At 37.5% G+C, this 24,177-nt stretch overlaps 1 protein-coding gene across 1 annotated transcript in view; it reads left to right on the plus strand.

Moving 5' to 3' along the window:
* Positions 1–2,308: 2,308 nt before the first annotated feature.
* tesk1b (testis associated actin remodelling kinase 1b) overlaps positions 2,309–24,177 on the plus strand; it is a 55,306-nt gene continuing 33,437 nt past the window's right edge. Inside the window, 2 exon segments of the mRNA XM_059354220.1 lie at positions 2,309–2,518; positions 3,198–3,986. Coding sequence (XP_059210203.1) covers positions 3,792–3,986 — 195 coding nt within the window. The 5' untranslated portion in view covers positions 2,309–2,518; positions 3,198–3,791.

Consider the following 24,177-nt stretch of genomic DNA (forward strand, 5'->3'; position numbering starts at 1 on the left):
TTTTAGTCATTTTGTGTCTTTTTTTAGTAATTTTGTCTCTTTTTTTGGTCATTTTGATACTGCCTCCAGCGGCCCCCAGGTAATTTGAGTTTGAGACCCCTGGTTTAAATGAAACACGGCTCATCTGAGGTGAGGTGGTTCATGCGCAGAAGTAACTTAGCTTCAAATAACAATATTGACTTTTGTTTTTGATGAAGTCCTGTTGGTTTGACCCTCTGACCCTCCCTAAGTGGAGCTTTGTCTCTCTTTATACTCCTTATAGTCCTCGCTCCACCTCTGCTTTTACAAAGTCACTTCCACCTTGACGTCCTTCATGATTACTACGACCACTAATGGGTTTATTTTTGGGGGAGGACAGCTTTGTGCTACAATGTGACGCAGTTGAATAATTAACATTCAGTTCTTGTCCCCTTCTTGGTATTTTATGAGAGGCCCTCAATAATAATTTCTGAGTACCCCCCTGAGTAAATTTGATTTGATTTTTTTCATTTCATTTCATTTATTTTTTATTATTATTATTATTTTCTATTATTTACTTATCTATCTATTTATAGATATATCCACCTATATATAAATATATATAGGTGGATATATATATATATATATATATATATATATATATATATATATATATATATATATACATATAGGTGGATGTTGTACAAAAAAATCAAAAATGTTCTTCCTGTACAGTGTCTGTCTTATACATGCCTTAAAAAGACCATTGAAAGAGAACATTCAGTTCTTGTTTGGTGCATATGAGTTGAATAGAATAGGAAACACTTTATTTTCTACTCTTTTCTGTGAAGAAAGGTGGAAATGTTCTTTTCCCTTTGCATGTGCAAGAACTTCTTATTAAATATGGCACCCTTAGAACATATATCAAGTCCAGACACGATACATTAAAACACATTTACATAAGAACAATAGAAGCTGCATTAGCACCATGCAGGTACTGGATGTGAAAACTGAATATAAAAGGCTGGCTTCAAAGAGTGGCGGTCCTTACTGATTAAAGTGTTTTATAGCAAGAGGGACAAATGATTTTCTATCGATGTTTTTCTTTACTTTGCTCGAGGAGCAGCAGAGCTAATTAGAGTTGTGTTGAGTCAAATCACAACAAGTATTGACAGGTTTCTGGGCTTTTTATCAAGCTCTTCTTTGTGCGCTTTATCTAATGGGAACTGGGAGGTGAGATGGTGCATAGAGGACAATGTGGGGGATCAACAGGGCCCAAAAAGATTATTAATTATTTTTTTTGTCACAGGGTCCCAAAAAGAAGAACTTCATTAAAAATTCTCCTGCATATCACAATATCACAAGTATCATTAAAAAAACCTGTAAAATAAAAAGAAAATAAATATGAAAAGGAATAAATACGTTTTAAAAAATAAATACATTTAATTTGTTAATTATTTTCTTTTAAAAAACATTTATTTATTTATTTATTGCATATAAATGACACATGTATATTTTAAGATGTAATTGATTTTACATAATATTATGAATGATTTATTTTGTATCCTTCTATGTTCCCTATTCTTTTATCTAGTCTTTTTGTAATTATATATATATATATATATATATATATATATATACATATATATATATGAGAAAATGAAAAAAAAATGTACATGATTTATTATTTCAAAATGTATTCATTTCCCTTTATACTTCAACATTTCCCATTTACATATTTATTATTTTCTATTCTATTCTTATATTTATTCCTCTGTATATTTCCACATTAATTTTTATTATTCTTTTACAGTTTTCTTTTTAAATTATGGCACTCCTATGACTCCATAGACATGCACCACTAGATTTAAAAAAGTGAGTTTATGGCATATGAACTGTACTGATTCCGTCTTATATCTTTAAATAAATAAAAGACACATCAGAATAAGGACTCATAAGATGTGAAGATATCTATCTATCTATCTATCTATCTATCTATCTATCTATCTATCTATCTATCTATCTATCTATCTATCTATCTATCTATCTGTCTATCTATCTATCTATCTTGGCACTCAAGGACACCGTACAAAAAGATAGAAAAGAAACAGCAAAAATACACATAATTAATAACAATACAATACAATACAATAGATGGATAAATAAATACTGCATATATTGTAGATTGTTATTGTGAATAAAAAAAAAAGCCTAAAGGTGAGAAGTGGGCGGGTTCAAACGCCCCCACAGGTGCGGTTTTTTCGCGGTGATCACGTGAGGCCCCGCCCCTCTTTGCCGCCTCCAATAAAAAGTAAGTCACCGCTTCTCTTCCTTCATGCAACCAAACCCACAGCGAGGCACGCAGCGCCGGGCACGTAAAACGAAACCACAGGAGCTCCTGTATGTGTGTGTGTTACTGTGTGTGTGTGTGTGTGTGTAAAGATGATTAATTAGTAAAATAAAGCTCCGGTAACCGGACTCCGCGGCTGATCTGGACTCGAGGGGGATCTCACAGAGGACACCGGCGCATGTGGAGGTTGTGTGTCCGGGAGAAGGCCAGGTAAGTCGGATCCTCCTCTGCGGGCGAACACGCGCCCCCCGCTCGCTCTCTAGTGCGTCAGCGTTTTTCACTTTGAGCCATGAAGCTGAATTATGTGTATGAGAAACGAGTCCGAGTCCGTGACAGACGAGCCTCCAACAAACTCAGTTCTGCATCCATAATTTACCAGCCGCAGTCCGGCTGTGGGGAGCACCGCGGCACGCAGGTTCCTGCAGAGCATCCGGAGGCTCCTGCGAGGCGGCGCGTGCAGCCAGAGACCCCCGATGTGACCGTGCGACCACTAGTGCAGCCTCGGATTGTGTCCGGGTGATTGGATCAGGTTTTAACGCGCGTCCTGTGCGTGCAAAGTGCACGCAGTCACAGCGGGAGGCGATATCTTGCTGCATCCGCGGCTGTTATCACTGCAGGGCAGATAACAAACAGCCTTATTTACGATATCCATCATGTGTTTATTGAGGTGACATGTCACATGCAGATAAAACACAAATTGAGAGCGTCATCATGCATTAATCGAGCATTCGTCAGATAAGAATTTGCAGCATGCACGGAGCAAATGATCGCCAATAACTCTTGTAGTTTGACTCGATGCGTGAGTTTTAGTGTCAGCTCAGTCACATCACATGCACACACACTTTAAGATTTAGTGAATTAACGCCCCTGTTTCCGCCCCCCTCTCTAGCTTTAATAGGCTGCAGCGTCACTGAGGCTGGTCTGTGCGCACTGGAAGCCCGGGATTCAATTGGTGGATCCGGAAAAGGGGAGCCCCGGCCTTTTCCACTGCAGGAGGAGCAGAGTTAAGGAAACCAAGAGAGAGAGAGAGAGAGAGAGAGAGAGAGAGAGAGAGAGACGCCGCTGCCAAGACAGCAGCAGCAGCAGGAGTAGAATAGTAGCCTGCGCAGTTTAGAAATCCTGTTTAGACATCCTCGTCCCTGCTGCACGGCATGAGGGACTTCACCCAAACTGCGCACTGACTCTGCAGGATGCAACGCTGCAGCTGCGCAGTTTGTTAGACTGTTCCGGACGTGTGCAAGAATTTGACAGAGGAATTAGGCCTTAAACCGGTCGCTGGCTGCCCACAGCTGCGACATTTGGTTTCCCCACAGACTTTTACCATCCCTCCCCTCTGTGTGTGTGTGGAGAGGCGCAGCGCTGTGGCCTTGGAGCGGACATGGGACATGTAAACAGTAGTCGGGCTGGATTTTAAACCACGCACACCACGTCCCAAGTCCTCCTCCCGCCTCCTCCTCCTCCTTCTCTTCCCGGGGCGTCCGAGATGGAGATGGGGACGGAGAGGGTCGAGCCGGAGCAGGAGGGAGACGCGGAGCCGCCGATGCACAGCGTCCACGGCACCAACCGGATCAGACCGTCCTCGTACCGGGCCCTGCGCAGCGCCGTGTCCAGCCTGGCCCGCCTGGACGACTTCAGCCGGGAGAAGATCGGCATGGGCTTCTTCTCCGAGGTGTTCAAGGTGAGAGAAAGCTCCTTCTTTTATTTTATGACTCACTTCTCACAACTTTAGTCATGCTTGGAGGCTCGTCACATCCTCCAGGTCTTCACGGCTGCACAAAGTGAAAGTTGATGCTTTTATTGTTATATTTAAGCTGATTTGACTCAACAGAGATTAACTTTTTTTTTTGAGTGAGTTGGTCCCTCAGCATCTATCAAAGAGTCTATGGCAGGGGTCTCAAACTCAAACTACCTGGGGGCCGCTGGAGGCAGTATCAAAATGACCAAAAGGAGACACAAAATGACAGAAAAAAACTAAATTACTTTAAAAAAAGACACAAAATGACCAGAAAAGACACAAAATTATTTAAAAAAAGACACAAAATTACAAAAAAATACACAAAATGACTAAAAAAAAAGACACAAAATTACTAAAAAATACACAAAATTAAAAAAAAAAAAAGACACAAAATGACTAAAAAAAAACACAAAAAAAGTAATTAAAGGGACCTTCCACACACAACACGGTAAAGTGCCATTCATATAAAACTCACATTAAACTTTCATATCAAGGTGGGGGTCACAAAATATCGTCATGAGGGCCACAATTGGCCCGCGGGCCACGAGTTTGAGACCCATGATTTAGATATCAATGACCCATTCTGGAATAAAATATATCAAATCCTTGTGGTTTTCACATTTAAGATTGCCGTTTTATTCCATATTTTACCGTAAAAAATAAAACGTTTTTCGAACCAAAAGAAACACTGTTCTGCCATATATTTGACAAGAAAATACTTTTATAAATGCTGCATAAATTCAAGATTCTACCATTAAATATTACAGTATATTTTTGTGAGTTTGAGACCCCTGCTCTATGGCAACCAGTGCATCCTAACCCACACACCGAGAGGAAGAAGATGCACGATGCTGCATAATTGCAGGAGGAAGTTGGTGATGGAGTGTTTTTTTGGAAGCATGGCGTCATGGTGGAAACTTACACCTCACTGTCCCGTGTGATGCACGTGTCTGCACTGACCCACATGCTGTGTGAGGTGGACACAGTGTGTTATTGGTGTGTAAGCTGATCCGGTCAGGGCAGGTAGATCTGGTAACCGTATCTCTGATCGGACCAGCCGCCCCCTCTCTCGTCACGCCGCTCTTCACTTGCACAGAGGCTAATTCTGAGGCTCGCCTCATTAACGATGAGTTGCCACATACAGATCAGAGTGATGGTGTGACAGATAACAGAACAGAGGGAAGCTGGCCGGCAGCTAACTGCACCACTTTGAGACATGAACTTGTATACATGGTCATGAGGTTCGTTTTTATGGGAAAAAACATGGATATTAATCACACAAATATTCATTTTTTTTATATAGACCTATACATATACATGCATCTGCCCCGTAGTAAGTAATAAGATAGAACCAGTTAACTTAATATTCAATACGCATTTCCTTCTATCGTTTTGGTCCGAAAAAAAAGGGAGTAGGCTGAAGTAAAAAATCCTTCTCTAGGCCTCTCCCCTGGTACTCAGCTCTTCAAATAAGAGATTTTCTCTCTATATATAGCCACTAAATGTTAAATAAATGTGTATTATTATTTATTTTATTTATTTATTTTCTTATCACTCTAGTAGTATAATAAGCAATATTCACTGAATATAAGACAGGCTACTTACACAGATCAGAGAGGAGAGGACAGGAGAATTCATTTGTAGAGGTTGTAAAAATGTAAATATTTCAATATGTGTAACATATGGAGACCCAATTTTTTTCCCCCACTATTCATGACACTTTGGGCATTTGGAAAAGTATTGTGTGTGTGTGTGTGTGTGTGTGTGTGTGTGTATGTATATATATATATATATATATATATATATATATATATATAATTCCAATTTTTAAATAATGATTTTTCGGAGAAATTCAACTAGTATTTTTTCATGGCTCATCAAAAATCACCAAAAATGAGATGTGAACTTATATTACATGCTCATGAGGTTCGTTTTTATGGGAGAAAACATGAATGTTAATCACACAAATATTCACTGAATATAAGACGGGCTACTTACACAGATCAGAGAGGAGAGGACAGGAGAATTCATATGCAGAGGTTGTAAAAATTTAAATATTTCAATATGTATAGCATATGGAGACCCAATTTTTTTCCCCAAATATTCATGACACTTGTGGGAAAAGTGTGGAAAAGTATCATGTATTTAAAAAAAATACATGATGATTTTTCGGAGAAATTCTGCTCGTATTTTTATAAAAAAAATAAAGCGTTTGTAATAACTAGATCCTGTTAAAAACATTAAATTCTGCTCCTCAGAGACACTGAAGACATGATTGATTCTGCTGAGACAAACGGTCACATGACAAATATTCACTGAGAATCTGTTTACACAGAGCTGAGAGGAGAAGACAGGAGAGGCTGTTTACACAGAGCTGAGAGGAGAGGACAGGAGAGGCTGTTTACACAGAGCTGAGAGGAGAGGACAGGAGAGGCTGTAAAAATGCATATAGTTCAATATGTATAACATGTTGAGACAGAATTTCTTCCCCAAATATTCATGACACTTGTGGGCATTTGGAAAAGTATCGTGTCTGTATATATAAATTCCATTTTATTCCAATTTTAAAAAATGATTTATCAGAGAAATTCAACTTGCATTTTTTTCATTTTTTATGATTTATGTCACAACTGTTTTGCACAAAATACATATTTGGGTTTTTCCCATTTATATCCATGATTGTGCTGATTCCATAGAGCTGCATGATTTTTATATATTGCAGTAAAATACAAGGCCACACTGACTAAGATGTAAAAACGGCAAAAAAGAAAAACCAACAACCTTGAAATGGCTCGGCCTTCAGAGGGTTAACTTCTATGTTGTTTGAGATTCATTCAAGGATGAAGGAGCTCAACATGCTTCATCTTGAGCATTATAGATCTTAATTATGGATTCATCTGTTGATTATTCCCTCATTTAAATGCACAGTATGTCATTTTCTGCAGCTAGCGGTCTCTTTATCCAAACAACAATAAACAAATATTGAGTTTGGTGACTTTGTGACGTCGCATTGCATCATGGGAGTTCTTGCCGTCATTGCATTTGGCTTCTCCTGGTTGTTTAGAAGTATTATCAGGAGCCAAATTATCCACAGAGGTCTCCTCCTCTCCAAAACAAACAGAGCTGGTGATTAAAACCAATTTTAAAAACTCAGAATAAGCAGTTTTTAGTTTAAAATCTGTTTCTTGATTGCTGTTTGGTTAAAGACGGACGTCTTGGGAGGCAAGATGACTTCAGATTCAGACATCTGATTCATCCAGTTAAATATAAAGTTGATTAATAACAACCAAGATCTGAAAAGAGCCTTTTAAAGATGTACCTTAAAACTTAATCAAAAGTCTGTGTGTGTGTGTTTAGCTTTTAAAAATATATTATTCGATTATGAAAATATTCTCCCCAAACCTGCATGCACACAAATATATATATATAAAAATAAATTAAATTATATGAAAAATTAAATATATTCTCCCCAAACCTGCATGCACATAAATATTTAAAAATGTTTTAAATTAAATTATGAAATTATGAATTTTCAGGATTACATGCAGGAGCACAGAACACCATGTTATTAATAAATCTAACATAATTTCACTGTAGATGTATGAACTGTCTTTAAAGTAATTTATTGCAGGATGTCCTGTACAGTTTTGAATATATTGTCTTATAAATAAACAGTTAAAAAAATCAGTTAATCGTTTAGTTTAATAAGGAAACTTGCTTAATGTTTACAAGTTGAATTGGCATAGTTTTAGATTAATTTATTAATTATAAATAAACGGGATATATATAATAAATAGTTATATATATCCCTGTTTGCATTTGCAGCCCTTAAAATAATAATTGTTAAAATGTTGACAATAATCACATTGAGCATGTTGGGGAACTGCTAGAAGTGTAATGTTGTGTAACGGCTGTTTGAGTTTTAATGTGTTTCTCTGCAAGTTTCAACATGTTCATATCTGGATTTTTTTTTTTTTTTTTTAGGGGAATTTTGGGCAATTTATGTCTGCTTCAAACAAAGGTGGCCGTCTGTTCTGCAGAGCTCATGTTGCAGGAATTGTAGCGATCAGTTGTGTGATTAAGGAAGCCTTAACTTCACTTTCAACAGTAATACATGCAGATTAAATTTATTTAAGAGGTGCAACTGGCTGTGTTATTAATAAGAGATCATTAGGAGCTCCTTTTGTATCAGTGTGGGCGACCTGCCAAGGCTCACTACAGCAGGAGCGCTGTGTATTCTTTCTAACCCAGTTCCTGCTTCCTCGATCCAGGTTCTTGTTTGATCTTTGTGTATCTGAATGCATGATGTGCATATAATGGCACCTTGTATCTACCAATGAAAAATCTGTCTTATTGATGGATTTGATGGACAGTAGAGAAAGCTGCATAATGAGGTGAAAATCATTTATCTAATGGGATACAAAATTGGTTTCTTCTGCAGTTTTGTGCAGAAGTTATTTGAAGCTTTTGTACATAAATGCACGTGATATGATGGGCTGTTTTCATTCACAGATTTGAACTAACTTCTACAAAACGTAATGCACTAGAATTTCTATATAATCCACATAATCATGAGCCAGGAAGCTTATTACGACCAATATAGAAGTCTGTGTGTGTTTAGCTTTTAAAAATGTATTATTAGATTATGAAAATATTCTCCCCAAACCTGCATGCATACAAATATTTTTTTTAAATGTATATATGAAAATATTCTCCCCAAACCTGCAATGAAAAATCAGTCTTATTGATGGATTTGATGGACAGTAGAGAAAGCTGCATAATGAGGTGAAAATCATTTATCAAATAGCATACGAAATTGGTTTCTTCTGCAGTTTTGTGCAGAAGTTATTTGACGGTTTTGTACATAAATGCATGTGACATGACGGGCTGTTTTCATTCACAGATTTGAACTAACTTCTACAAAACGTAATGCACTAGAATTTCTATATAACCCACATAATCATGAGCCAGGAAGCTTATTTCGACCAATATAGATGTTTGTTGCAAAGTGGCGACTAGGGAGGGGAATAATTAATCAATGATCGATTCAGGGTTCATACGGATGCTTGAAATCCTTGAAAATGTTTGAAAAAGTGCTTGGATTCTGGATAAAGTGCTTGAAAATGCTTGAAATTCTTACTGTATTTCTTGTGCAATCTGACTATAGATAATCACATGTGTGAACGTTTCTTGAGTTAACCTGCAGATGTAACTACGTCACTTAGTTTATGGAAGTGCTTACTTTCACTTTTAATGTTTTTTTCCTAAACCTAAAAAAAACATTCACCACTTGTTTCAAGCTACAGTTGTTTAACATCATCAAATACAAATGTCATATTTTGTAAGATATCATACAAACTGTTGCGCTAAGATATATTTTAACACCTGAAATCACATGGCAGTGTGTACATGAAATGCTATGACTTCTGTATTTTTTTTCTTTGACTTTGTATTAGGGCTGCAATTATTTACATTATATATAATTTATTTCATTTTTCAGAGCCAAAGTTGGCATGTTGAACTGATTTTTTTTTTTTAATGTTCAAAAAATTACACATATCTAATTTACATCCATAGAAAGTGGGAAAAAAAGCAGGACATTGTCTTATTTTAATTTACCTTCTGGAGTCCACGAAAGCGCCGGAGCACGACTTCTTCATGACGTCAAAAAAAGGCACAAAAATGACCAAAAAAGACACAAAATTACTAAAAAAAAAGACACAAAATGACCAAAAAAGAGACACAAAAAGACATGAAAAGGTTTTCAAAAATGGATAAAATAGCCCAAGACTCCATAGAGTTAATTAGGTGTGGTTAGAAAATTGATTAATGTAAATTTTCTGTTTATGAACTAATGGATTCATTGACTAATTGTTTCAGCTCTACTTTGTGTTTAGGTGACCGCAGGACCAGACACACAGCGTTGTCTTGTAATCACATATGGGATGGGCCAAATGTTTGGCAAGACGAGTAAATAAACAAGAAAACTGGCAGCATTGTGGAGTCACAACATTGAGTCATAGCAACAAATTTAAACCTTGTAGTGCTGAGACATTTAAATCCAATCAACTTGAGCTCCAAAGCTCTAATTGTAATGTGCACTCTCAACAATCAGATTTTAAAAAGTCGACCCTCGCCTCATTAAATGAGACTTTCTGCGTTGTGGCTCCTCTTGGTAGCAGCTTTGTGCTGCACTCTGAAAGCCACTCCCTCAGCGTTGCCCTTTGAATGGCCAATGAACATGCAAATGTCACCATGTTTACTGCCAGTTTGTCAAGTTGGCACTTAGTTTGAAACCGCTTGCCCTTTTGATATCGCCATATAAATGCAAAATTGTTACCGCCGCTATCAGTCACATTTAAAACTTTGCTGACATGGCTGATTGAACAGTTGTTCCTGTATGCTGGTTTCAGCTCCAACCGCTCTGCAGGAGAAAAAAAAACCCTCTTGGATGTTTTGTTTATTAAATTTAGCAGTCACTAAAATGCATATGGTGCATTAACTTGCATTCAGGCTTTGAAATGGATGTCTTGCACTTGTCTACAAAAAGGCTCTGGCCTCTTGCCGTGTGTGTGCTGTTGTTGAGCTTTAGTCCTCAGTGCAGATCAATGGAGGCAGACAGCCAGCCATTCACCTCTCCAATGTGCAATTGTGCAACCTGGGGAAAAAAAACAGGGAGCACATGTGTCAACAAATCCTTCAGGTGCTGGTTTTCATTTTCCTTTTTAATATTCTTCAAAGGAAAGTTCTGTGCGTGTGTCTTTGCCCTTGTGCAAGACTCCTGCTTTTGTTTTCGTTTTCCTGAACCATGAACCTAAAGGCTCGAAAGTAATAAAAGCCTTCAATCACAAAGCCATTTCACCATAAACTGCTTATTTAATAGTGCAGGAAGTAATTTAATTAATTTTTTTCTCTCTGTTGCTGCAGGTTTTTAAAAAAAAACAAAACATGTTGGATTGATTCTAATTGTGATCCTGCGTCATCTTCCAGCTGTTTTTCCGCTCTGATAAGTCATCTGTATATTTGCTAATGCAGAAATAACACCTGCTGTCTAAGAACAAGGAAACGCAGGAACTGGCCTCTTATCGGATTTGGTTCTCATTTGGCCCTTCTCCATAATTTACATGAACATGGAAATCTCACAACATTGTTTTTAAAAGCTTCCACAGCATCCCAGTTTGGAAAGTGAAGTCTTGTATATTTGGATCTGTTTTGGCCTCAAAGCAGAAATCAGATGGCTTGTGTTGCTAATAGCTAATGTTTTACTACACCAACATGCTTTTGGTTATGGGTTTATAAAATACATAGTTCAGTTTCTAGGGGAAATCCCTTATTTCTGCCGAGACTTGGATGAGAAGATTGATGCTGTTTGTATGTCTGTAGGCTAAATCTGAAGCTGGTTAGCTAGCCAAAGGTAGCATATTCCACCTGCTAGCACCTCTTTAAAGTTCACAAATTTAAAACATTACATTGTTTGTTTAATCTGTACAAAATAAAACATGATTTTATTGGTTATGTGCCAGAATTTATTACTTTTAACTTAAGCCATGCTAGCATTTTCCCGGTTTTAAGCTTTTGTGCTTAGCTACAGTAGGCTAATAGCTAACAGCTTCATATTTACAGTAAAGACACAAGATGTGTATCAATCTAAACATATCATTCTCAACGCGAAAGCTGCCAAGAACATTTCCCTATATTAAAAATTATTTCTTTGAAGTATTTTATGTAAAAATCTGTCAAAAGATGAGAGTTCATTATTAGCTTTTAGCGTTACATTTGTAGGCTAAATCTGAAGCTGCAGCAGATTAGCTGGTTATTTTAGCCAAAGGGAGCAAATACCAACTGCAAGCAACTCTATCGATCACATTTCATTTTGAAATATTGTTTAATTCCTAATTTTAAAAGTGTTACAGTAGACTAATGGTTGACGGCTTTATATTTGCAGTAAAGACACAAGATTACTTTCCATTTTCTGAACATCTAACTCTAGGCAAGAAAGCTAAAAAAACACATTCCCAAAATCAAAACTATTTCTTTAAAGTATTGTATTTAAAACCTGTCAAAAGACTGCAGTAAATCATTAGCATTACGCTAACTTTGGTAGAATACATCAGTTGGTAGCATTTATTGCATATATTTGTAATACCATGGTCTGGGTGACCGTTTCATTTGTCCTTGAAAATCTTGATTTTGATTTGGAGACCATGACGGCTGGCTAGTCTTAAACATACCGTCGAATAATAATCACTGTTTACCAACCATATGTCATGTTATTGACTAAATAATAACTCTAATTCTGTTAGAATATGTTAGCTTTGTGGCTAAAATCTGAGGCAAAGGGTTTTTTGAACTGAGCCAACTAGAAATGTCTCCTGTTTAAGTAATATCTCAGGTTCGTCCTATTTACTGAATTAGTGAATAACGTTTTAATGAATAAGAAGCTTATGAGATGGGAATGGTTGTTCCAGGCACCCTCGGGTGTTACAAGGGGAAACGGACTTGTTGCTTTGTGAAAAACCTTTAATTTTAATTGCTAAAATAAGTGAATAGTCTTTTTTTGTTTTTTGTTTAGCAAGTGGCAATGGTATATGAGGGTTAATGCCCTTTTGAGGTTTCCATAATTGGGAATAAATGGCCTCCGTGTAGTCAATCTTCCAAGGGGAGGTCAGTTCTGGAGTCCCTGTCATCCATTTATTTCTGATAATGAACGACTCATCAGGCTTTTATCCTTTCATATTGGACTGGTCTGTTTAAGAATAAATAAATGTAATTTTACTGTCTTGTTTCCTTAATGCAGAGGTGTTTACCACCATGCTCAGAAAATCTTTAGTGAAAAATGAAAGCTGAGAATATTTCACTATCAGTCAACCTGGTCACACCTTAGTTTATCTATGTGCTCAACTTAAATCCATACAGTGCAGGTTGAGAAACTCTTGATTGTCTTGTCGCTCCATTTTCTTTTCATAATCGCAGGGCGGATGACAAATGTTTGTCTTGGTATTTGTAGTGAAAAGTGGGAGGTAAAGCTGAAATTCAAATACATTAACATGAGTCACTTAGTGAGAATTTCTCCATTACAAAACTAGTCATCATGGTAATTACCATACCGCCTGTGATTCAGCCCCATTAAAGCAATACGTGTGTGTGTGATCACACACATGAGATATGATGATAATAACCTGAAGGAGAGTAATTAGATAAAGAGGGGATTTAAAACAGACTGGAGTCTCCAAAGGACAAATACTGTCAACTCGAGTGAAGATGAGGTGTGTGTGTGTGTGTGCTTGATAGTGTGTGTGTGTGTGTGTGTGTCAGCTGCTTTTGACAGAGTGATAATGTGAAGTAAATGGGTTGCCAAGCACTGCTGTGGTGCCACTTACGCTTGTGTGTGTGTATATCCAGTTTTCATCTAGGACAAAAATGTACTTTGCCGTTTTCTTGTTAGAGCTGCAATACATTTTTATTCTCACTATCAATCAACCTTTCATTTGCTTACTTTGTCAACAGTGCAATATCACAAAACGTATTCAATTTATTATTGTTATAGAAGACTGATACAACCAACAAATGCTCAAAGTTTTGTCCTCATTTGATTATAAAAGCTGTTGCTTAGCACAAAGACTGGAAGCGGGGGGGAAACTGTTAGCGCAGCTTAGCACAAAGACTGGAAGTGAGGGGAAACTGTTAGCATAGCTTAGCACAAAGACTGGAAGCGGGGGGAAACTGTTAGCGTAGCTTAGCACAAAGACTAGAAGTGGGGGGAAACTGTTAGCATAGCTTAGCACAAAGACTGGAAGCAGGGGGAAACTGTTAGCGTAGCTTAGCACAAAACAACAAATGCTCAAAGTTTTGTCCTCATTTGGTTATCAAAGCTCTTGTTTCGTTTTGTGGGACTCTCCCGTCAGAACGTGTTGGGATTCGACCAGTTCTTAGTAAATCCTGGTCCCGGGAACAATTTTATTTGAGACTTGTATTATAAAGCTTTGAACAAATCATGTATGATGAACGTTTCCATAACCAAGTCAAAGACTGTTGAAAAATCTAACAATATTTCTGTTTTTGCAGTTTCTGGCTATGGAAAATGGTGTAATTGAATTAATACATTAATTGAAGGACAATTAATTGATTTATTGGAATAATACGTGTTACTTGCAGCCCTAGTCCTTTTCCATTTGGATTAAACCCTCGTAGCGTAGCTTAGCACAAAGACTGGAAGCGGGGGGAAACTGTTAGCATAGCATGAGTTTATATTTGACAATTTTGCATGGTGATTGTTGTTTTCAAAGATATGTTTTAGAGTTCAAAGCTTTAAAGATATATAATGAAGGATTTTTTCTTAGATAAACAATGTATAGACATAAAAAAAATCATTCTCAATCATCACTTTTATGACCCATTAGAAGTTTGGTGTTGCAGAATCTTGCTTTTTGGGGGACTCTCCCGTCAGGACGTGTTGGGATTCGACCTGTTCTTAGTAAATCCTGGTTCCGGGAACAATGTCCGCTCTGGAAAGATAAAATGACAACAAAAGGAGTTGCATGCACACACAAACCGCGATCCATCATCGGCTGTCGTCTGTGTGCTTGTGATCAGTTTCAGTGTTCAGGATTAGGAGGCTCTGTGTGTCTCCATGTTGCTGTTGAATGGTGCTGTTGGTTTTTGGGGGAACCAGTGCAGACTTGAACATCAGTGGCTTAGTGCAGCACTTTTCCCTCATTCTTCTCCTTCTCCTACTCCAGTCGGGGCCTGCTCCGCCGCCACTCGCCGCACAAGTATGTAGCTTTGTTTATGTTCTGCAGAGTCGCACAAACACGAAAGTGCTGAGCATGTGGTGTCTGTGTGTGTCTACACTTGAACCACCGTGTTTATTGCTTAAGATATTTCTGATTAACGAGGGATTAAAATGGAGAAGTGTTGGGCAAGAGTTGCACAACTATCTGTTTTCAGATGCCCCCTCCTTCCCATTATGGTGACCAGTTTTATTTTTTTATGAATTTATCTCGAGAGGCAGTGCATGTGTGTTTACATCGACACACAATGAGGGTTTCCTCCCGTCCAGTGTGGCAGCTAAAACTAGAGGAAGGCCGCACAACATGGTCTAAAGTGACCCGACAGAGATTTTATGTTCTATATCTTTGCAATAAATTAATTTCATCATTCAGTATTCCAGGTTTTCCTCAATTATTTTTTTTTGGTCATCATACATCCTAATTTTATGTTTTCCTTTATTCATTTTTTTTTTAAATAAAAAAATAAATAAAAAGACAGTTTAAACGGTAAATAATTGTACGCAAATGCTGGAAGTGAAGTAGTTACGAGGATGAAGTTACCTTAAAAAAAACGGAAGTTACATAAAAATAAACTTACTTTCGTTTTCAACATGTACATGCCATGTGAGTGAGCTGTCAATGTTGTAAACATTTTCACATGTTTATAGGAATAAACCTGATTTTTGGTTAAAAAAAATAAATAATTAAAAATTTAAAAAAATAAAATCCCTTTTTGTGTCACTATTCTTCTAATGCACAACATGGGTAAAAAATCACCCATGTCCATTTTTTAGCTAAGTAGCTTGCTAAGCTAACTACTTAGCTAACTTCTTGGCTAAGTATTTAGTAAAATAGCTTGCTAAGCTAACTACTAAGCTAACTTTTTGGCTAGGTAGCTTGCTAAGCTAACTACTTAGCTAACTTTTTGGCTAAGTAGCTTGCTAAGCTAACTACTTAGCTAACTTCTTGGCTAAGTATTTAGTAAAATAGCTTGCTAAGCTAAGTACTAAGCTAACTTTTTGGCTAAGTAGCTTGCTAAGCTAACTACTTAGCTAACTTATTGGCGTATAATACAAAAACTTTTTTTCTTAAAGTATGAGAGACAAAATGGAAATAATGATCTGTTATCAAAACAAGATTTAATACTTGAATATTCATTCATAAAATAAGTTGATATTAAAAGACGGAGTTGCCCAACTATCTGTTTTCAGATGCCCCCTCCTTCCCATTATGGTGACAAGTTTTATTTATTTATGAATTTATCTCGAGAGGCTGTGCATGTGTGTTTACATCAACGCACAATGAGGTTTCCGTCCAGTGTGGCAGCTAAAACTAGAGGAAGGCCGCTCCCTTCTGAAAGGAAAACAAAAGGCTCAATGTTTGCATGTTTCATCCTCTTTCAGAATCTGGATATACTTAACCTGTGATTTTAAAAACGTAACCACAGAAGTATCATTTGAGTTTTTCTTTTACATGTGATGCATGTCTGCTGTGAGCAGGTAATCATCTGTGTCTCCGCTCAGTAGAACAGCAGGTATAATTCACTCCTCCTCATGTGCCATGACAACCGCTATTTTAAAGAGCAGTGTACACCTACTAAGGACGAGGTGTAAGACTTTAGAAGTGACTTGTGCCTTTTGTTGGAGCTATTTCAGCTGCAGCAACACTTAGAAGTAGTTGCACTTAGAAACCAGATACCAACAAAGCAAATGTGGGACAAAGAATGTTTGACAATGTCTTTCTGATGCATAGTGGTTTCAATTTCAACAATCTTTTTTCTTTACAATCTGCTAGTCTGGAAAGATGAACAGTGCTAGATAACTATAATAGTCTGCAGTTCAAGACAAGTTTTGCAGAATTTCTGTCACGTGACTTTTGGTTTCAGCAGAGTCATTCATGGCTTCTTGATTGTGCTGAAGAGTGCAGAATTTTATGTTTTTTACAGAATCTGGTTACTGCCAAGCCTTTATTTTTGGTGTAATTTTATTTGAGACATGTAGAATAAAGCTTTGAACAAATCATTTATGATGAATAATTCCATAACCAAATCAAAGACTGTTAGAAATATTGTTGGATTTTCGTTTCTGCAGTTTCTGGCTATGGAAAATGGTGTAATTGATTTAACACATTAATTGAAGCACAATTAATTGATTTATTGGAATAATAAGTATTACTTGCAGCCCTAGTCCTTTTTCATTTGGATTAAAATCTCATAGCGTAGCTTAGCACAAAGACTAGAGGCAGGGGGAAAGTGTTAGCATAGCTTAGCACAGAGACTGACAGCAGGGAGAAACTGTTAGCATAGCTTAGCACAAAGACTGGAAGTGGGGGAAACTGTTAGCATAGCTTAGCACAAAGACTAGAAGCAGGGGGAAAGTGTTAGCATAGCTTAGCACAAAGACTGGAAGTGGGGGGAAACTGTTAGCATAGCTTAGCACAAAGACTAGAAGCAGGGGGAAAGTGTTAGCATAGCTTAGCACAAAGACTGGAAGTGGGGGGAAACTGTTAGTGTAGCTTAGCACAAAGACTAGAAGCAGGGGAGAACTGTTAGCATAGTTTAGCACAAAGACTGGAAGCAGGGGGAAACTGTTAGCATAGCTTAGCACAAAGACTGGAAGCAGGGGGAAACTGTTAGCATAGCTTAGCACAAAGACTAGAAGCAGGGGGAAAGTGTTAGCATAGCTATGCACCAAGACTGGAAGCAGTTTGAGTGAGTTGCACTCACAGATCGGTACATAATTTTACAAAAAACTCTTGACAATTGCCGCCCACCTCCAGTTAATTCGTCTCAAGGGACAAGGGATAAAATGCATGATTGATGAGCAACACATCAGCGAGGATACACTTGTTTTTCTGCATGTATGAACTTGAGTGCACCCCCATGTTTAGGCCTGTGCACGTGCAGGAGGGGGGCGTGGTCAGCCCAGTGTTGTGCAACAGACCGAGTGAGCGGCTGTGTGTCAACCTGTCTGCTACCTGGACGGGTCGCCTCCTGGATCAGGTCGTGTTTCCTCCGCTCAGAGGAGGGGGGGACCTCCCAGCTCGCTCACTGATGGACCCGGCTTGGCTCAGTGCCTCGTTCTAGTCGCCCGCGCACACACACACATTCACACTCTGACACTTTTTTTTTTGCTTCTTCACGCTATAACAGAGCAGAGCCTCAGGCGGCGGCTTAAGCCTTGAGTTGTTTTGTGGGAGAAGCTAATTTTCTCATTTCTTCGGCACATAGAGTGAAAAGTCCCCGAGGGGTGAACTCCACTCACTCACTGTCCCTTCACACTTAAAGCTTGACACATCCGTTGAAGCCCTCCTGTTTTTGTGTTGACTTGCATTTACTGATTCTAAAGCAAATTTTGCTTTAGTCCGGTTAAAAACGTTGCACATTTAATGATGATATTTCTGTTTTTGAAGGGTACACTGTAATGAATTTCACTGTAAAATAACAGTTACATACTGGCAGCAGGGACGCCAGTATTTAACTGTTATTTTACAGTCCATGTACTATAATTTATTTTAACAGTATATTATCGTATTTTGGATTACAGTATATGACCGAAGGATAACGGTGGGTGTTGGGGTTATTTTAACATAATTTATCAAACAGTTTAATACCGTTTAATGCTGTTAATTACAGTTACCTATTGTTAATTGACCAATTTAACTGTTATTATAAAATACAGTAGGATACTGTTGTAAATCCACCGTAAATATACAGCAATTTGTTACAGTGTAGATTTTGTCTGTATGTGTCTGACTACAGACCAGTAAAAGTTTAAAGTATTTTATCATGTAAATGCCACGATGACCTTCTTGGATCTTGTTTTTTTCTTGGCAGAGTCTTGGGATGTTGTTTTATTTCAACCATCAGTCCCCGTCGTTTATTTGAAGACCCTCAGTTATTACAACACTCAGAAATTGTAAAGTAACCTTGAAATTGTTGCAGGAAATGAGGCCTTTAGAGTTGACCCAGTGTCCAGAGGCAAAGTCATCCATCTTTGTGTGTCTGTGGTCACACTCCTCTGCAGCACTGCACTAACATGTGATTTGTTCTGCAGAGTTTTCTCCTCTTTGTCAGCTTTGCCGCTACATGTGAGACGCCTGAAAAGTGTTTTAGACTTAAAATAATCACACACAGACCTGAAGCTACTGCTGAGGACAAAAAAAGCCATGTCCTGGATGTTGTTTTAGGGAATTTGGAGGTCTTATCACCCTTAGAATGAGTTTATATTTGACAATTTTGCATGGTGATTGTTGTTTTCAAAGATATGTTTTAGAGTTCCAAGCTTTAAAGGTATATTATGCAGGATTTTTTCTAAGAAAAACAATGTATAGACATTCAAAAATCCTTCTCAATCATCACTTTTATGACCCATTTGAAGTTTGGTTTTGCAGAATTTTTCTCACATCACTTTTGGTTTCAGTAGAGTCATTCATGGTTTCCTGATTGTGCTGAGGTGCACAGAATTTTATGTTTTTTTTTTTTTTTTTTTTTTCAAACTTCTCTTAATTGAGTTTTTTTCTTTCGTTCACATACAAAAATAAAGAAGGTACATGTTCATTTATGCTTGATATCAACACGAAAGAACAGAATGATAGAAAAATAAAAGCAATAAAAAACCACAAAAAACAGAAACAAAAAACAACAAAAAGAACAAAAAAAAAAAACCCAGGTGGAGTCAAATCAAATATCAAAACAAAAATAAGGTTTACAATTAAATAATTAATAATAGGAGGATGTCAAGTTTTCCAAAATTTACATTTGGTATTTTTTTTGGGATTATAGAATTTTATGTTGTTTTTTTACAGAATCTGGTTCCTAGAAACCCTTTTTATTTTTGATGAAATTTTATTTGAGACGTGTAGAATAACGCTTTGAACAAATAAAAGTTTCCATATCCAAATGAAAGACCTGTTGAAAATCAAACAATATTTCTGTTTTTGCTTTTTCTGACTATTGAAAATGGTCAAACTGAATTAATTAAAAAGTGTACGTGTGCGGCCCGCACACTCACCTGAAGTGGCTCTCAGTACAACTACATGCATTTGAGCATGAAATCTAAAAAGTGCAGTGTAAAAATGCACAAAATTACTTTATTTACATTACAATTAATGTTGGTCTGCTGTTCTTGCACTGAAAAAAAATTTCAGTAAGTGGTTATTTTTTATTTGCTTCAAACCTTTTGTATTCCTATTTATACTGTTATACATGTATTTGAGCATGAAATATGTTAAGTTACTGCACTGTAAACATATTTAAAATTGCAGTTTCATCATATCTGGTTAAGTGCACGGTCCTATATGTGGCCCTGTGGTAGTGAACATGAAAAACTGTGGCCCCCTGCAGCATTTAACTTGCCCATCCCTGCTCTAATTCCGTATCTCATTTAAAAATATATTGATATATCTTTTATATATTGATATATTGCCCAGCCCTACTGCCAAAATATAAATTTTTTTGTGGCTAGTCAAAAATGTTTTCTGACTCTTGAGCCCTGCAAACAAGAACTCTTATAAAACCTTTATAACATAAAATAAAACCCATAGATTCAGTCTGTTTCTGGCGTTGTAGGAACTCCCATCTGTTAATTTCCTCCTTTTAACTTCCAGCTTGGACTTTGTGAGGCTGAAACACATTTTCCTGCAGCTCCTCTGCTACTACGCTCTCTCCAAGAATCCCCATCAGCTCTTTTAAAGGTCTAACACGTCTCTCCTGCCCTTGTGTTCATCCTCCATCTGCAGTCTGTGACACATCCTCCTCTTCCTCCTCCTCCTCCTCCTCTCTGTCTCGCTGTGCATCAGTCGGCCGTCCGTCGGGCCGCCGGTCTAATGACAGACATGGCTGCGCATGTTGGCTGCACGGAGCGAGAGCAAGAGATGCCCTTTCCTCTGCTGACGGCAGCACTTTACACAGGCTGAGTGTGTTTTGAAGGAGAGCTGCAGGGTGTGTCTGGGCCGTGCATGCTAGATTCGTGGGTGTGTGTTTGCTCCGTGTGTGTGTGTGTGCAATTGCTCCATATCATGGTTTAATCTCATGTAGGCGTGGACATTGTAATTCCTGTGGCGAGTCCATGGAGATGACCAGTAAAGTGGTTGGCATAAAGAATTTTAGGGGAAAAATACACAACACATACCTTGTGGTGGCTTAGCAGGGTTGGGCCTCTCAGAGGACACACACACACACACACACACACACACACACACACACCTGTAATCATACCCATACATACATGCTACTAAACTTGCATTCATATGGAAGAAGATTTAAACACAAGGAGGGAGTTTGAATTTCTGCCATCATTTCTCAAATTCATTCACTTTAATCTTTAGAGGGGAAAGTTATTATTTCTATCACAAAAATGTCATAAATCAGATCATACCATTCACCTACAGACAGAATAAAATGATTTTTGATTAAATATATCACTATTTTAAGCTTGGATTTAGTTATTTTTCCTGATTGAAGCATACGTCACATATGACTCGTTCAAGGACCATCAGAAATGTGAAAATCAGACAATTTTTTTTTGTTTTTTACAGTTTTTTGTTACAGTGATTTGGCTGCTTTTTTAACAATAAAGAAAAAGAACTTTGTCTTGTTCAGAGGGGTAAATTATGTATGTAAATATACCTGTTTATGGTCAAAACACTACAAATTAGGCCCTTTTTAAACATGGCAAATAACAATAAAATGCACCAAAACAAGAGATACATTTATGCATATTTTGCATAATGTTGCATAACGTTCTCGCCTTCCCTCACTTTAACAGAATCTAACGCTGCAAATTACGCACAAACATGCAGCGCTGGGTTTTCTCACTCCAGTCACACACACACACACACACACACACACACACACACACACACACACACACACACACACACACCTGAGAAATTGTTGCCCAAGTTGCAGACAGACTGTCAGCCCTTAATAATGATTGTTTGTTGAACCGTCGGGACAAAACAGCGTTGCAATTCCAACCGCTGCTGCATCAGCAGTTGGCTCACGTTTGCACTGTAACCTGCATATATGAGTCAGGGAGTGTGTGTTTGTTTTTGTGTGTGTGGCTATTTCGAGAGTGCCCGACGAACATGTAAGAGTTTCTCCAACTAAGAGAGAAGGCAGATGTGTGTGTGTGTGTGTGTGTGTGTGTGTGTGTGTGTGGGGAAAAGGCGGACAAGTGTGATGTAAACCCACAGCCATGCAGAGCTCCTCAATCCTGCCTGCCAGATAAATCTGTGCTAATGGAAGCAGGAGGAGGCCGTGTGTGTATAAAGAAACCTTTTAATCTGCTACGGAGCTTCATAGCAGCCTGCAGGAGTCCTCCTCATCCTCTAAGTGCTGTAAATATATGAAGATTAGTCCTGCAGTCCCTCCACGCTCGGGATGTGTGTTTAAAGCCTCTGAACCCCAAAAAGTAACCAAAACAAGCTTAAAATTGTGATATTTAAGGTCAAAATCGCTTCATTCAAAACACTGTAGAAATCTAATAGTTAAGGAAATTGTGCAATGTTGAACTAGATACAAAAACAACTGAAAAGTGGAACAAACATGTATTGCTCCACAGAAACGGAACCATTGATGGACAGTGTTATTTAACCTGCACCTTCTAAAACATTTGTTTTCTTTAAATGATCACCAAAAATACAGTTTATCGTAGAAGGAAACTGTAAAAACAGGTATCATCAAAATGTGTTCTCTCCAACAGACCTTAAATGGATCATCTGTTACAAAAGTTTCAGTTAGAAAAAGTAACCAAAATGAAGCTTAACATTGTGATATTTCTGTCAAAATCACTTCATACACGTCTCATTAAAAATCACCAAAAATAAAGTGTTTGTAATAACTATATCCTGTTAAAAACATTAAATTCTGCTCCTCAGAGACACTGTGAAGACATAATCGATTCTGCTGAGACCAACGGTCACGTGACAAGTATTCACTGAAAGTCTGTTTACACAGAGCTGAGAGGAGAGGACAGGAGAGGCTGTAAAAATATTAATAGTTCAATATGTATAGCATGTGGAGACACAATTTTATTTTTTACAATATTCGTGACACTTGTGGGCACTTGGAAAAGTGTTGAATATATAAATTCAGTTTTAATGGAAAGTCTGAAAATTCAAATTTCAATAATGTCTTTTTTTTAAGTTTCTTATTACGATAAATTGTGTATTTTTGGCAATTGTGTAAAAACATATTTAAATCCCGGGTTCAGAAGCTTAACAGATGATTTGTAGGTATGAATATTCACTGAAAAAATGACAGAAATGCAGACTGTTTACACAGAGCTGAGGGGAGAGGACAGGAGAGGCTGTAAAATTGCAAATAGTTCAATATGTATAGCAGGTGGAGACCGATTGCTTTTTTCCAATATTCACAACACTTGTGATCACGATATTTCAGGTTATTTTTGCGATAACAATTATTCGTCACGATATTACGAAATACTTAAAAAGATATGATTTTTTTTAGTCTGTATAAATAATACAATAAAAATCTAAAATGTAGTGTGAAGTGCAAATCTCAACAGTTGCCAAATACAAAAAAAATTACTCTTGACTCTTGAGTATGAGCAAATAATAAAAATAACCATTTAGGGGTTTCAGTGGCATATTTTAATGAAATATTGTAAAGGAGAATAAAGGTTCTTGTATGTTTTATTTAAGGCATCTTATTTTGACAGTCTTCTTGTAAGTTCTGTGGTGGATTCTGTTAACACACCGTGCTCTTATTTTGAAAGCTGCATGTGTTTAGCGACAGGGAGTAAGTAGCTTTTTGTGATTAAAACAACTTTAACCATGACATCAAGAAGTAGGAACGTTGCCAAGATCATGATATGCATTTTTTTTAACCATAAAAAAAATATACCGATATTATCGTGAACGATACGATATGGCACTCCCCTACTTCTGGGTACTTGGAAAATTTTGTGTGTATTTATAAATTCCATTTTTATTCCATTTGTCATTATAACTGTTATTCTGCACAAGATAAATGTTGAAGTTGTTCCCATTTCTAGCCATGAGTTTGCTTATTCAATAGAGCTGCAGGACTTATTTCTATATTGCAGTGAAATACAAGTGAGTGAAGCGTTTATGGGTTAAATCTCTGCTACAACTTCCTCTTGCAAAGATCAACTACAGTCCCCATTTATGTGTGCGAGTGATTTACATGTGTGCATCCATGCATGTTTGCAGCCCTTGGGCTGAAGTCCTCAAGTGGCTCTGTGGAGAAAGGATTTAGTGCTGCAGCAGAGATTGACTCTCATTGACTGGCCGTTAAGACGAAGAGTGTGTATGTGTGTATTAATAGCATTACTCACTGCACTCTAGTCTGGTCTCTAATAGGCTTTGAGGGTTTTTTT

This window comes from Centropristis striata, chromosome 17 (assembly GCF_030273125.1).
Source record: "Centropristis striata isolate RG_2023a ecotype Rhode Island chromosome 17, C.striata_1.0, whole genome shotgun sequence".
Classification (NCBI taxonomy): Eukaryota; Metazoa; Chordata; class Actinopteri; order Perciformes; family Serranidae; genus Centropristis; species Centropristis striata.